The sequence below is a fragment of the Parasteatoda tepidariorum genome, chromosome 7 (assembly GCF_982258835.1).
Source record: "Parasteatoda tepidariorum strain Cologne lab strain chromosome 7, Ptep-v5.0, whole genome shotgun sequence".
NCBI lineage: Eukaryota > Metazoa > Arthropoda > Arachnida > Araneae > Theridiidae > Parasteatoda > Parasteatoda tepidariorum.
The window spans coordinates 32,728,822-32,742,450 of NC_141761.1; the positions used below are offsets into that span (position 1 = coordinate 32,728,822).

The 13,629-nt window shown below is 28.7% G+C and overlaps 1 protein-coding gene across 1 annotated transcript in view; it reads right to left on the reverse strand.

Moving 5' to 3' along the window:
* The window catches only part of LOC107457308 (calcium-activated chloride channel regulator 1), a 29,256-nt gene extending 17,197 nt beyond the window's left edge, over window positions 1–12,059 (reverse strand). The window contains exons 1-5 of the mRNA XM_043039362.3: window positions 11,344–12,059; window positions 9,105–9,381; window positions 7,138–7,297; window positions 3,911–4,013; window positions 1,162–1,292 (exon numbers count right to left, since the gene is read on the reverse strand). Of these exons, the coding sequence (XP_042895296.2) occupies window positions 1,162–1,292; window positions 3,911–4,013; window positions 7,138–7,297; window positions 9,105–9,381; window positions 11,344–11,502 (830 nt within the window). The 5' untranslated portion in view covers window positions 11,503–12,059. The remainder of the gene's footprint in view (window positions 1–1,161; window positions 1,293–3,910; window positions 4,014–7,137; window positions 7,298–9,104; window positions 9,382–11,343) is intronic.
* Between the last annotated feature and the right edge of the window lie 1,570 nt (window positions 12,060–13,629).

Consider the following 13,629-nt stretch of genomic DNA (forward strand, 5'->3'; position numbering starts at 1 on the left):
CTAAATTACATTAAATTTAATTTCATAAATGGCCTTGAGTAGCTGATCCGTATTAGATTTGCGTTTAATTGATTGCTATATTCAGAATGAAAATGGATTCAGTGCATACTTATTTGAACTACAAACTTAAGTTGACTTGTAGTACTGGTTTTCAAAAGTAGTACTACAAACTAGTGTTTTCTCAAAAAGGATGACATTTTGAAATAATAAAAATATATTCAGAATGAAAATGGTTGCAGTGCATACTTATTTGTACTACAAACTTAAGTTAACTTGTAGTACCGTTTTTCAAAAGTAGTACTACAAACTAGTGTTTTCTCAAAAAGGATGACATTTTGAAATAATAAAAATCTATTCAAAATGAAAACGGTTACAGTGCAGACTTATTTGTACTACAAACTTAGGTTAACTTGCAGTACTGTTTTTCAAAAGTAGTACTACAAACTAGTGTTTTCTCAAAAAGGATAACATTTTGAAATAATAAAAATCTATTCAAAATGAAAATGGTTACAGTGCATTCTTATTTGTACTACAAACTTAAGTTAACTTGTAGTACTGTTTTTCACAAGTAGTACTACAAACTAGTGTTTTCTCAAAAAGGATAACATTTTGAAATAATAAAAATCAATTCAAAAATGAAAATGGCTACAGTGCATACTTATTTGTAGTGACTTCGGTAGTACTTGTAGCTCGTTTGTTTCGACCACTAAATTCAACATCTATTACAATTTCATAAAGTTAAAATAAAAGTTTTTAAGCGTTGAAAAGCTAGGAAGCAAAGTTCATTTGGATGAACAAAAGAAACCTATCTCAAATAATAATAATACTTATGTTTTATCATAGTCATTTAATAAAATCATGTTCCATAAATAAAACATATCAGACTTTTCTAACAGATTTGCACTGGTGCCAGTTAATTTTGTCTGTATATAACATATAACAGATATTGTGAAAGCATTGTTTAACAGTTTATTTCATTTTGCATAGCCATCTGCTGACAAAATTCGTAACTAACTTTGAAACTTGGTGAGATTCTAATACTAGTTTCTCAAACAGAACGAGGCAAAGCGTCATTTTTATTGCTTTCCTATTTTCCATTGTTTACATCGCGTTTTATTGAAAACATTTTTCAAATTATTTCAATCTGAAACTACGACTTACCGCTTAGCTTTAAAATCATCATGTTGTGAAATAATTTTCCAAGTACTCTGTTCTTTACATAGAATGTTCTGCTTTGATGGCACATCTTTATTGTGTGGATGCGCAGAAGAATCATCGCAAAAGAATTTAATCTTAAACAAACACATTTCATTAGTTACACTATTTCAATCAATAAAAATACACGAACACAAAAGAAAATGAAATTGTATATATTTATAATATTATTTAATGTTAGTGTATTTTGTAATAAATGAATTGTTAGAATTTTACTGAAGTGTCCTCTTCATACAGAGAAGGGATTTTATTTACTCCATGTTAATCTACGGAGAAATGTATAAACGCGATTTCCTTATTTATATAATAGTTAATTAATCTTTTAGAATTTTTTTATTTTATTTAATGTTATTGATTCTTATGTGTTCCTTTGAAAATGCACTGTTAGAAATTTCACGGAAAAATAGTTAAATAACTATTTATTTCATCGTTATTTTACCATATTCAAACAAAACTACCAAATAATCATAAATAAGATGGTATTTAACCCCTTAACGATCGGTTAATTTTCAAGAAAACGGTCATAAAAGTGTCTATTTTATTGACTTCTGCATTTGTATTACGTATTTCATTAGTGCTGACATCTAGTTTAAAATAAACTACCTACAATTACCTTAAAACTATCCTGGTACTGCCATCTGGTGTGAAAAATGAGAAAAAAAATGTTTTCCGAGCAAAAGAAATTAATTAGTTTTATTCTTATTGGCGCGTTATTACTAAGCACTCCAGCCCGTCAATATCACGGGAGCGAGAAATAGAGGGCGAAACCTCACCCCGTCATTTTCACGGGAGCGAGAAGGAAGGGGTTCAACTGTTAACCGGGAGAAATACTGTTCATTAACTGCTTTCACCTAATACGGTTAAACAACCAGAATTTTAATCGCACCAACTTCAAACATATTTCTTCCATTTTCTTCAACACATAAAGAGCTTCCACGGTCCTGTCCTTCCCAATTTGTCACCCCGGACTATTAGAATACGATACTCTTACTCACACATAGATGGCAGCACCATAAAGCTGCTACAAAATCTCCAATGTCAAGTTGAACTTCTTTTTTACGGCTTTGAAAACATGCTAGTGGTATATGGATGTAACAAACTATATAGCTTTTTAATTCATGATTCTTTTAACCATCCTGGTTGTAAATGGTTTCAAAACCGTTAAAAGTATGAAAATTTCAACTTTACGGTTAATTGGATGGAGAGACTGCTGCCTGTTATTTTTACCATACTTTTGGAATAAAAATCCCAACATAGTTAACAAATATTAATTTAATAATATTTCTAATTATTTTTAAGAATTTTTAAAAATTATTAATAAACTCTTTTAAGTTTCGAAAATACTTGCAACATCAAAACATAAAATTGAGCTACTAGATTCAATAAAACACATTTTAATAAATAAAAGGAAACAAACAATATTTAATAGTTTTAATAAGCTATTTAATATTAACAAAAAATCGTCTTAAATATAATTTATTAAGTAAAGAAAATAGAATACCTTTTCTGATCCTTAATATGGAATCGGTGTAATAAGTATAGAGAAGCAAATTAATTCAAATGTATTGCATCATTTTTTGGGTAATCCTATATTTTATGTGTAAGAAGATAACATAGCTCTAATAAAAGCTCTTATTATGCAAAATGCATCTATTAATAATTAAAGATTTTAAATTATCGATTTACATAACATCAATATATCTGTACCATTTTCCCGATAATTTGCTATAGATTTAATAGCTAATTTAATCTGAGAGTGTAAGCTTTGTCTTCTTCTTTTGACATAATATTGCCTTTTTATACGAATCTCGTAACAAAGATTATTTTTCATTTTTAAAGATTGAAGCAAATTCAAACTCAAAAACATTTTTTCAACAGCTAATATTTGTTAGATTAGCACTTAGTTATTTAATTAGGTATTTAAAGGAGAAATTTATATGGTGGCCACTGGCAGCTAGGAAGTAAATTTATTGATGGCCATTTTTTTTCTTCTTCTTTTCACTAATCAATATTTCTTTCCCCTAATCACTTTCATTAACCAACTTTTGGTGCTAAAAGCATCTTAATAATGATTTTGCTTCTAAATTGTTATAAGAGAATATCTATTCATTTATTTTTTAGTCTGAAGAATTTTTATTAAAGTAACTAATAGCATTATTGCATAATTGCATTATAAAAACAATTATAAGCACATGATGTCAATTCGTTCTGAAATGAAATATATTAATTTTTGACAATTTAAAATTGTTATATATAACTATATTTTTATAGTAGTGTATTAGATATATTATTATGCATGTAAGTTTAAATAATTCTCTGGCAACGGAAATTTAAATTTGCTTATTAATGTAAATAATAAGCAAATTCAATCTTAACAGGTAAAATGTAAATTTTTAAGGTAAAAGTCATCTCCTAACGAGAAACAAAGAAATTCTCTAATTCAGAAAAATAAAACTAATTCTGACTTCTTTTATCAATTCTTAAAATTTGGAATTGTAGGTTAAGTTGTATCTCACCACCATAAATTAATGGCTTTGTCTAGGTTGAAGTCTTTCAGAAGCAGTGTCTGCACTTAGAACTTCAAATTATTAATCAGTAATTTAGCCAAATATCAAAAGTATTAACCAGATATCGAGTCTTAATATTTGTCTGTACTTATTTCACATTGCAAATGATAAAAAGAAATGTGGCTTACATTCGGAAAATCCATATTAGTCATAAGCGATGATGTAATTCCGTTGTTCTTTCCATACTTCGGTACGACATTACATTTTTTAGAACTTCCCATTTCGATGTCTCTGGAAAATAAAGCAAAAAAGAACATGAGAAGCTATTGCTTATGGAGAAAAAAAAGTTTATATCACAAATAAATTATTTAACGATCGTTAATTATCATTAACTTTTGTCTTAAGTACAACAATTAAACATAATTAGATTATAACTAAAGCAGTTATTAATTTCAACTTATGAAACATTTTGAACGAAACTTAGAAACTCGCTGTCATTCGAGGTTAATAGCAGCTAATTTTAAAGCATTCGAAATGATTTTAGTTTAGATTTTTACAAGATTTTTGTTTCTGTAATATTTCGATTTGAGGGATAGAAATTTCTTCTTATATCATTTTTGTGGTAGTCACACATGTATTACATCATCCCAAAGTAAAAAAATAAATAAAAAGTAAAAAATTTAAAACTACTTTCTTGATTAGCATTCAAGTTGAAAACACTGTTTATCATTCCTAGCAATTAATATGTAGAAGAGTAACTTGTATAAAGAAACAAATAAACATATGACATATCTATGTGAACGTGATCACCTTTTTCATGCAAAGGCAAGTTTTTGTATATAAACTAATTAATATATAACTCACATATATTCATTAACCTATTGTTTAGTTTAAACTGAATACTGATTTAACTTAGACAAGCGAAAATAAACTATTTTTATCCAGTTTAATTATTTTATCAGAGTAATTATTAAAGTAAAGACAAAAATATAATAAAATAAACATTTTTAAATCTATGCTTTTACATCGATTTAAAAGGAGATTAAAATTCTATTTTTCATTTCTAAATTTAAAAAAAAAAGCATAGGGGTATTACTCTTGAAAGACGTAAAGGAGAATTTTCGATGGTGATAGAAGTTCGTTACGAAAGTGATGCACTACAAGGTTTTTGTTTTAGTTCTGACAAAAATATATTTTGATTTTTTTAAAAATTAGTCTTCGTGAAGAAGGTAGTTTTAAAAATGTTTATTTTATTATCTATCTAAAGCGTATGTTACGTATATGTATATCGCTATAAAACTAATGAATTTTCATTTTCTCGTAGGTAATAAAAAAATGAAATATCAAATAAAAAACAAAAAGTTCATATAACTGAACAAGCTGTTCTACATTTTTGTTTTAATTATGCTTATTACACTTGCACGTGTAACAATGATGATTTAGAGCTGCTTTTCATTTCCAAGCAATGAGTTTAATTTTGTATACTGAGAAATTCTATAAACTATTTGTTCTAAATGTACTTCTAAATGTTCTAAATGTAGTAGCACAAAAATGCATGTAAATTGTAAACCAAATCGTAATGTATATAAATTTAATGAAATGTAAAGAAATCAAAGGTTTTACAGGATGCATATGTTGCATACTTGAAGAACTTAATTTAAAAAAAAAGTACTAGTTTACACATCAATGTAGACTAAAATAAATAAATATCCAATGTGCGAGTGAAGCAATCTGAAAAAAAAAACTGCAGAATTGGAGAGCATAGCTAACAGCTGGTGGAGTTCCTTAGACCTATGGATGTTGTTTTCTGCACTAGGGTGCGTTTCAAGCACTCTACTTTAAGAAATGGAAAACCTCATAATACAGTCAGAGTGCAGTAAAGACGGATGCTATGATTTAGTTTTAGAGTTAAAAGTTCAATTAGAAAAAAAAAATTTATTAAAAAAAAATTAAGCCTCTCAAACAAACAAAGCTGAGTCATGGTGGCTCAAGGGATAGAGCGTTCACCTTCCAATGAGATGAATTGGGTTCGAATCCCAGCGATGGCTGGTCGAGACGAATTCCGCACCCGGCTCGTACCGACCACAGTGCTGACGTCAAATATCCTCAGTGGTAGACGGATCATGTATTAGAGTCCCCTTGCCGACAGGCTAACCGTGGGAGGTTTTTGTGGTTTTCATCTTCATGGAACGCAAATGCGTGTAAAAAGTCCGCCACGAAGGCAAATTTCTCTCAATACTTGATCCAAGAGTTCCCTTGTCTTTTGGATTGGGTTCAAAATTACAAGGCTACAACATTAGTAGTCGTAAACCAAAAATTGGGTTGGTGGTTCAGCGACGGTAATAAAATAAAATATACTTCGGGGTGAGCTGTGATGGCTCCGGGGTTAGAAAGTTCGCCTTCCAATGAGGGGACCGGGTTCGAATTCCAGTGATGACTGATCAAAACGAATTCCAAACCCAGCTCGCACCGACCACAGTGCTGACGTGAAATATCCTCAGTGGTTAATGGATCATGGGTTAGAGTCCTCTTGCAGTCAGGTTAACTGTGGGAGGTTTTCGTGTCTCTCCTCACCATGCAACGCAAATGCGGATTAGTTCCTATAAAAACCCGGCACGAAGACAAATTTCACCTAATACTTGATCCCTTGTCTTCTGGATTGAGTTAATTACAAGGCTACAGAGTTGAGTATTAGTAGTGGTAAACCCAAAATTTGGGCCGGTTGTTCAACGACTGTTATATATTTAAATATAAAGCATATTTTCAGGTTACTTTTTCAGGTGTATTTTAAAGCCATTTGGTTCACAATGTGATCACTGTGTTTTGGGACTCTCTTGAGTTGTATTTCTTGCATACGTGTTGTTCCTTGATTTATCCTTTGTGTTTAAAAGAAGAATCGTCATTCGAAGACCTGTCTTCCTCAAGACGTAAGAATCGCCATTTGAAAAAAAAAATCGTTATTCTAATCTTGTTTACAATATACCAATTTCGAAATTTAAACCTAAATGATAATTTGTAAAATAAACTCGCTGCTCGAACAATATGCTGGTGCACGGCTTACAACAATAACAGTAATAAACAAGTAAAAAGAGGCCAAATCAGGACAGCCAAAAAAGCGAGTTCTTTCTAAATCTAGCAACCATGTCACTTTTTTTAAAAACTCTAATACAATAATACATAACTAAAACAACCACAAATGGAAAATTTCAGGCAACTCTGCAGTCGGTGCTTTTTACGATCTTTTAATGAAAAAATTTTTATAGTGTACAAAGTTATGTTAAAAAAAAACTATCCAATATGCGAGCGAAGCAATCCGAAATTAACTACAAAAGTAGTGTCGGAGGTTGGTGAATATTATTTTATTATGCCCCTAGTACTATTTTATTATGTGAAAGCAATACCGCAAAAAAATTACCTGATGTCGTAAATACTTTCTTTGTTAGTGCACTGTGTAACTTTCGTTGTGTTGGTTCCAGGTATAGTATAGCAAGCTGGATAAAGATCATCACCAACATAACCACTTTCATCAAATATTCCGTAACGGTACTTTGCCCACGCTCGAAGTAAGTCTTTACCTAAAATAACATGAAAAACAAAAATTAAAAATGAAATAATAATGAAAAATTACTGATACTGCATATTTCATGAATATAATTTTCTTATACAACATATTATAACTTAGCAACAATTAACAAAACGAAAACAATTTTTTTTTAAATTCATTCTGAAATTTTTTATTAACAACAGAAAAAAAAAGTTTTTTTTCCTAAGAGATTTAATAATGATAAAAAAATAATTTTGTTTCAAACAATTTTTTTTTATTGTAATTCGGGTACATGATTGATTATTTCCGCATAAAAAGAGCAAAAATAAATTTTTTTCCATTAAAGAAACTTCACTTTTAGATTGACAATATATAAATGTAATACATATTAAGCTTCGAAGATATCCTTTTAGAATAAAAAATAAAATAAAAGGAAGAAAAAAAAAACCTAATTTGATACTTTTCCATTTCACCAGCGGAAGGAAATTTAGTAATTTCAATCACCTATTCATTTATTTTTATTCTTAAAAAAAATAACCGTTACCTACAAAATAAAAAAATAAATAAAATAAAACAGTAGATATACTCTCAGCTGGTGACTTTGCAGTGGTAACTTAGCGCTTGCGCAAGAGAAATGGAGAAATACACCTAAATTTTTCTTTTAATTCATATTTTGAGTGTTAGTGTACTTGCATATAAAGTAGATTTACAATTTTTTTCTTCTTAAGTTGAAGTAATATGTATTTTTAATACATCTTTAATGTGTAGCTTAATGTTGCATTCGCGTATTCGTATTTCTAGCTCAATATGTTTTTTTTAATTATTATTTTATTTATTATTATCTATTAGTTTTACTACGTACTGCTTTTTACATTGAATTATTACAAAACTTTTTACTATTACAAACAGAATTATTTCTTTAAAGTGTTGCAAATATTTGTCTAACTCAAATTTTTTGACCATTATTAAATGAAATAATAAAAATAATAGATAATTATTAAAATTATATTTCGCTAAATATATATAAAATAATATTTCTCTACATATGCCTCGATAAAATTATATTTCGCTTTGATAATTATCAAATTATATTTATTAGATAATTATTAAAATTATCTATAAGTAAACGAATTTTGTAATTGTGGGCAAAAATGTTTTCATTCGCTTTAAACATTCTTGCGATATGTCGAACTATGCAAAAAGTAAAATTAACATTAAGGGGTCAAATTTTTGGTCGTTCTCCTGACCAAACTATTGTGACTATATTTCCATGTGGGGCTACTCCATACATTTTGGGAGTCAGAAATCAATCAAATCCGTCAACAAAAAAAAGGTATGTTTATTTGGCGAAAGTAAATTTTATTTTGTCTGATTTCGTAACTTAAAATCGCCCTCCAATGAGGTGAACCGGGGTTCGATCCCGGCGATGGCTGGTCGATACAAATTCCGCATCCGGCTCGCACCGACCACTGTGCTGACGTGAAATATCCTCAATGATAGACGGATCATGGGTTAGAATCCCCTTGCCGTCAGGCTAACCGTGGGAGATTCTCGTGATCTTCCTCTCTATGTAACGCAAATGCGGGTTCGTTACAGTTCCATCAAAAAGTCCTCCACGATGGCAAAGTAGTCGTAAACCCAAAAATTGGTTCTGCTGTTCAACGACGGTTACAAAATATAAAATAAATAAAATAAAGCATTAAGATTTAGTGCTTGTATGCTGAAATTTAAAATAAAATTATTCAGGGTGTTTCGTTAATTTTTTTTTTATTTTTTTTTCGCACTCTGTTATTATTATTCCCCCACAAAAGTTTCAAGTTATGAAATTGAAAGCATACCTTTCGAGTTTCCTTCTTTAAAAATGAATTCATCTGGAATATGAATTCGTAATCCGGGTTTTCCGCAGCCATCATTTTGAATAGTGTAGGCTTTTTGAAAGATATCATTCGCTGTAATCCTTATATCAGGTTGGCGAAAATAATGGTCACCATTTTCCCAATTTCTAAACTTCGTTGCATCATGATACTTTTTTGGCACAGCAAAAATAACTTCTTTAAAATATAAGTTTCCTTTTGAAGCTTCTCTTAGGTTTCTGGAGGCCGTTTTAAACAATTCCTGAACAATAAGAATAAATGAGCATGTATTAAAATATAAATGAATTTAAGAGTACATTTATGGAGAAAAACATGAACTACATTACAATTACCATAATTTTTTTTTTGGTTTGCATCATAGATAAAAATCAGGGCTTTTAACTAGCTTCTTCACATAACATTAATATTGTCATGCTGCATAACATATTTCCTAACATTTTAAAATCAAATTATTATATTATGTAATCCTTTTTCAATAAAAAAAATCATTAATATAATCTGTAATCTTTTTATACCACAACCTTGATTTGAGTTCAGAATGAAATCTATTTTTAGATATTCCCCCGAAATCTGCCTAACACATTTGCAGATTTCGGGGGAATATCTAAAAATAGATATTCCCCCGAAATATTCGAAAATTCTATATTCGAAAATCGTTATAGGATTGCTAATGTTTTGATTTCATTAAACTTCGTTGTTATTTCTCCCGCTTTCTTTTCCTCCAACACATTTGAATGCTTTTGGCTAAGAAAAAGAGCCTTGGCATTAAATTTAATCAATTAATTGCCAATACATGAATTCCTTAACTTTCCTTGGCGAAAACTTAATCAATTAATAGCCAATACATGGATTCCTTAACTTTCCTTGGCGAAATCTTAATCAATTAATAGCCAATACATGGATTCCTTAACTTTCCTTGGCGAAAACTTAATTATTTAATAGCCAATACATGGATTCCTTAACTTTCCTTGACGAAAACTATGTTAACTTACACAAAAGACTCCCATTTTTGATTTCTTGGTGTCCTGTGAGGCTTAGCCCTGCAGTCACACTATCAGGGCTATTTTCCATATTTATGATATAATATTGCATATTTATATTAAAAATTGAGATTAATCTTTACTTCAGAGCACCACATAAATTTCGAAAATGAAGCATTTTCATTTATTATAATTCGATTATTTATAAAGCAATTTATAGTTTTTGTTAAATAATTGCTTGCCTACATCGCTCCGGAATAAAATATGAACAATAGGAAACACATCAATCAAACCTCCTTAACAAATGGTAATTTCTTCAACAAACCAAAACTTTTGTGGACAATTTATACTAATTTATATTTACTGTAACATGAACTTGAATGAAGATCAAAAAAGAAAGTGTGGAATTTATGAAAGGATTTTTTAGATGCATAAAACCTACAATAGTTAAAGAAATTTCAAATATTTCGTGGTTCATATAATATTTAAAATTAAATTAATTGTAAAAAATTATAATGAATACTATGAAAATCGAATTAGTTCAAGAAACTGAATTAGTTCTTACACGCTTGTAAAAGATAAGTAGAAAAAAAACTGCTGTAAAATTAAATTTATATAACACTTCATAAAAGTTAGTAGAATTAAATTTATATAACACTTCATAAAAGTTAGTAAAATTAAATTTATATAACACTTAATAAAAGAAATCTAATTGAACAAAAAAGTATTTTGACAAAAATTTTATTTTATTTTAACTTTTCAAAATAATATATTTCATAAATATCTGCTAGGTCCAGAAAATATTTTGAAAATCTTAATTTTAATTAAAAAGTTAAGCGTGCACAGAAGCTCTGGCTAAAATTTGCTGATATAACTGCATAGCTGGTACACGGTGTATTAATATTTGAGTTATTACTATTAGTACTAATATTTATAATACGCCTAGAGTTGCTATCTAGAACCGGCTTTATTAAGTTACTCATTCTTAGTGATTGAAATTTGAAAAAAAAAATTATGTAGACTACTTCAACAATTAAAACAAAAATCTAATTTTAAACATTAATTAAAAACCTAGATTCAAAACATCATTTCAACTTCCATGATATTTAGTATAAATACAATTTAAAAATAAGAACCAATTAATAAATAAGAATAAAAACAAAAACAAATTGATATTAATTAAACAACTGAATCAATTATTAAAATAAGATTAAAAATCTTACTTCTAATTCGATAAATAAGGAGTCCACTTTTGAGTTAGGAACATCTGGATGAAATCCAACCACAACATTTGTATAACCTCCATCTGAATCAATTTTGATTATTGCACATGATAGTCTTAAAACGTAAAAAAACAAGACAATTTTCAAAAATATCAACATTCTAAAATTAATTAGAATACTACGTTACTTCAACTCTTTCTGTAACCTAAGAACACAGTGCATTTCTTTCTACCTTATTCTACTACAGGCTCTATAGACAAAACATTATCGTTTGCGGAATTTTAGAGATAAGACATTTACGGTCACAGGGAAAGTCCATTTTTGTTTCTTTTTTCTAACACAGGAACTTCTGACAAGAAATAAGCTTAAAGATTTGAAAGAAATGATATAATACACATTTTCTGATTCTCAAAAGGACTTATTCTGAAAAAGAAGAGCACTAATTCTTATGAAGAACAAATATTCTTCTACAACCAAATAATTCCTTATCTATGGGTGATTCATTGCAGACGATATCTTTTGTTACTTCGTTTGAAAAATGGTCTTATCTTTATTTCAAAACTTGGATGTTAGTGAGGTAAACAGAATTCGACGCTAGAGAAATGTATTTAAGGTTAAATGAAATGTAATCCGCTTTGGGGTAGTGAATATTTTGATGCACGCTTGGTTTGATTCTTTCCGGTGTTTTGTGTGGACTTTGGAACGCACCCTTCTTTATCCGTTTTCCGTTCGGTTGTTGACAAGTATAAAAACCATAGAGCGTCCGGTGCTTTGATCGAATTATTATTTACCAAATAATATGACCTCTACTCTTTTAAGTATTTTAAAATAAACTATGCTTTATGAGTAACTAATAGAATTGTAATACCAAAATCGTAGCAAGAACATTTAGGAATTACCTGTAGAATTTTATAACACCATTGACTTAATAAACAATTATAAAGTTTGCAAGTAAGTTTTATGTCATTTAAACTCACATGGTTTAAGTAAATCAAACACTTAAAAACTTTTATCGAGTTCGTAACATTTGAGCAGTATTAGAAGAATTTAAAGTTAAACTATGCTTCCATATAATTTCCCGATTACAAATTGTACTAATTTGGCATTTTTTGTGCTGTTTGTAGTGAAAAGATGTTATTTAGAAATTTTGATGTATTGAAAGTCTAGAATCGATAACATTGAAAAGATTAGGAAATAAATTTCACCTATGTAATCACTGAAAAATTGCAGTCGCAGACTATGATCATAAAAATTTTGTAGTCACTCTCTCAAAATTATGCGCATATTTTTTTTTTACTTCATACTGAAGCTTATTTTTAAAATACGTTTTAAGTTGTAATAAGTATAATTGAACAAATATTATTCGTACCTTCTTCTACTTTTTTAAAAAAATTGTTCTTAAATGTTTAATTTAAAGCTTGCATAAATTTGTATACTTTAATTATAGCATAATTCACCGAATGTGTTAAAATAAAAAGCAAACAATATATTACTATTACGTTCTGCTATATTATTTCGTTGTATATTTACTATGGATTTTCTTGTTAACGATGCGCAAATTTCTTTTTAATTAAATTTTTCTATTCATGTAATCATATTTTTTATATTCATGTATTTGTATTCGATTTTTAATAACCTTAGCATAAAAAGAAAGACTTTGTGGGCATAACATGGAATTTAGTGATGCAAAAAAATTCATGATAATTATAATAACTCGATGTAGATATTGCTTCAAAAAAAGAAGAGATAGCAAAATTAATCAAAATTTAATTCACTTTGTAGAAGAAAAAATTAGTTCGGCATATTTCACAGCATTCGATTATATTTAATTTACCCAAAGAATTAACAGACGTTGTAGTTGAAGTGCAGATTATTTGAATTGTTTAAAAATAATCAGACCAAGATAGTAAAGATAGATACAGAAAATCCTTTCTTATGGAGGTGGGTGTATTTATGGCACTCATTTCTGAAATAATGCAATATACCATTTTTTATGCATTTCTATTTATACCTTTCGAAGAAGATAATCTAATGAGGGGTTGCTAGCAAGAAAAAAATTCCATTACCTCTAAGGAAAGCTCATTTGAAAAGAGATCTGTTCAGAGCTGGATTTATAAATATAAAGAAACTATAGGCTTGAGGGGTTCTAAACTATTGCATGTAATGGTGTAGATTATATTTTTTAACAACTATTAATTGTCTGTGTTTTTTAGAAATGGAATATGTATAAATTTGTATATACAATAAAAGAAAATTTTACATTTCTATTTGTGATTTGAAATCTAT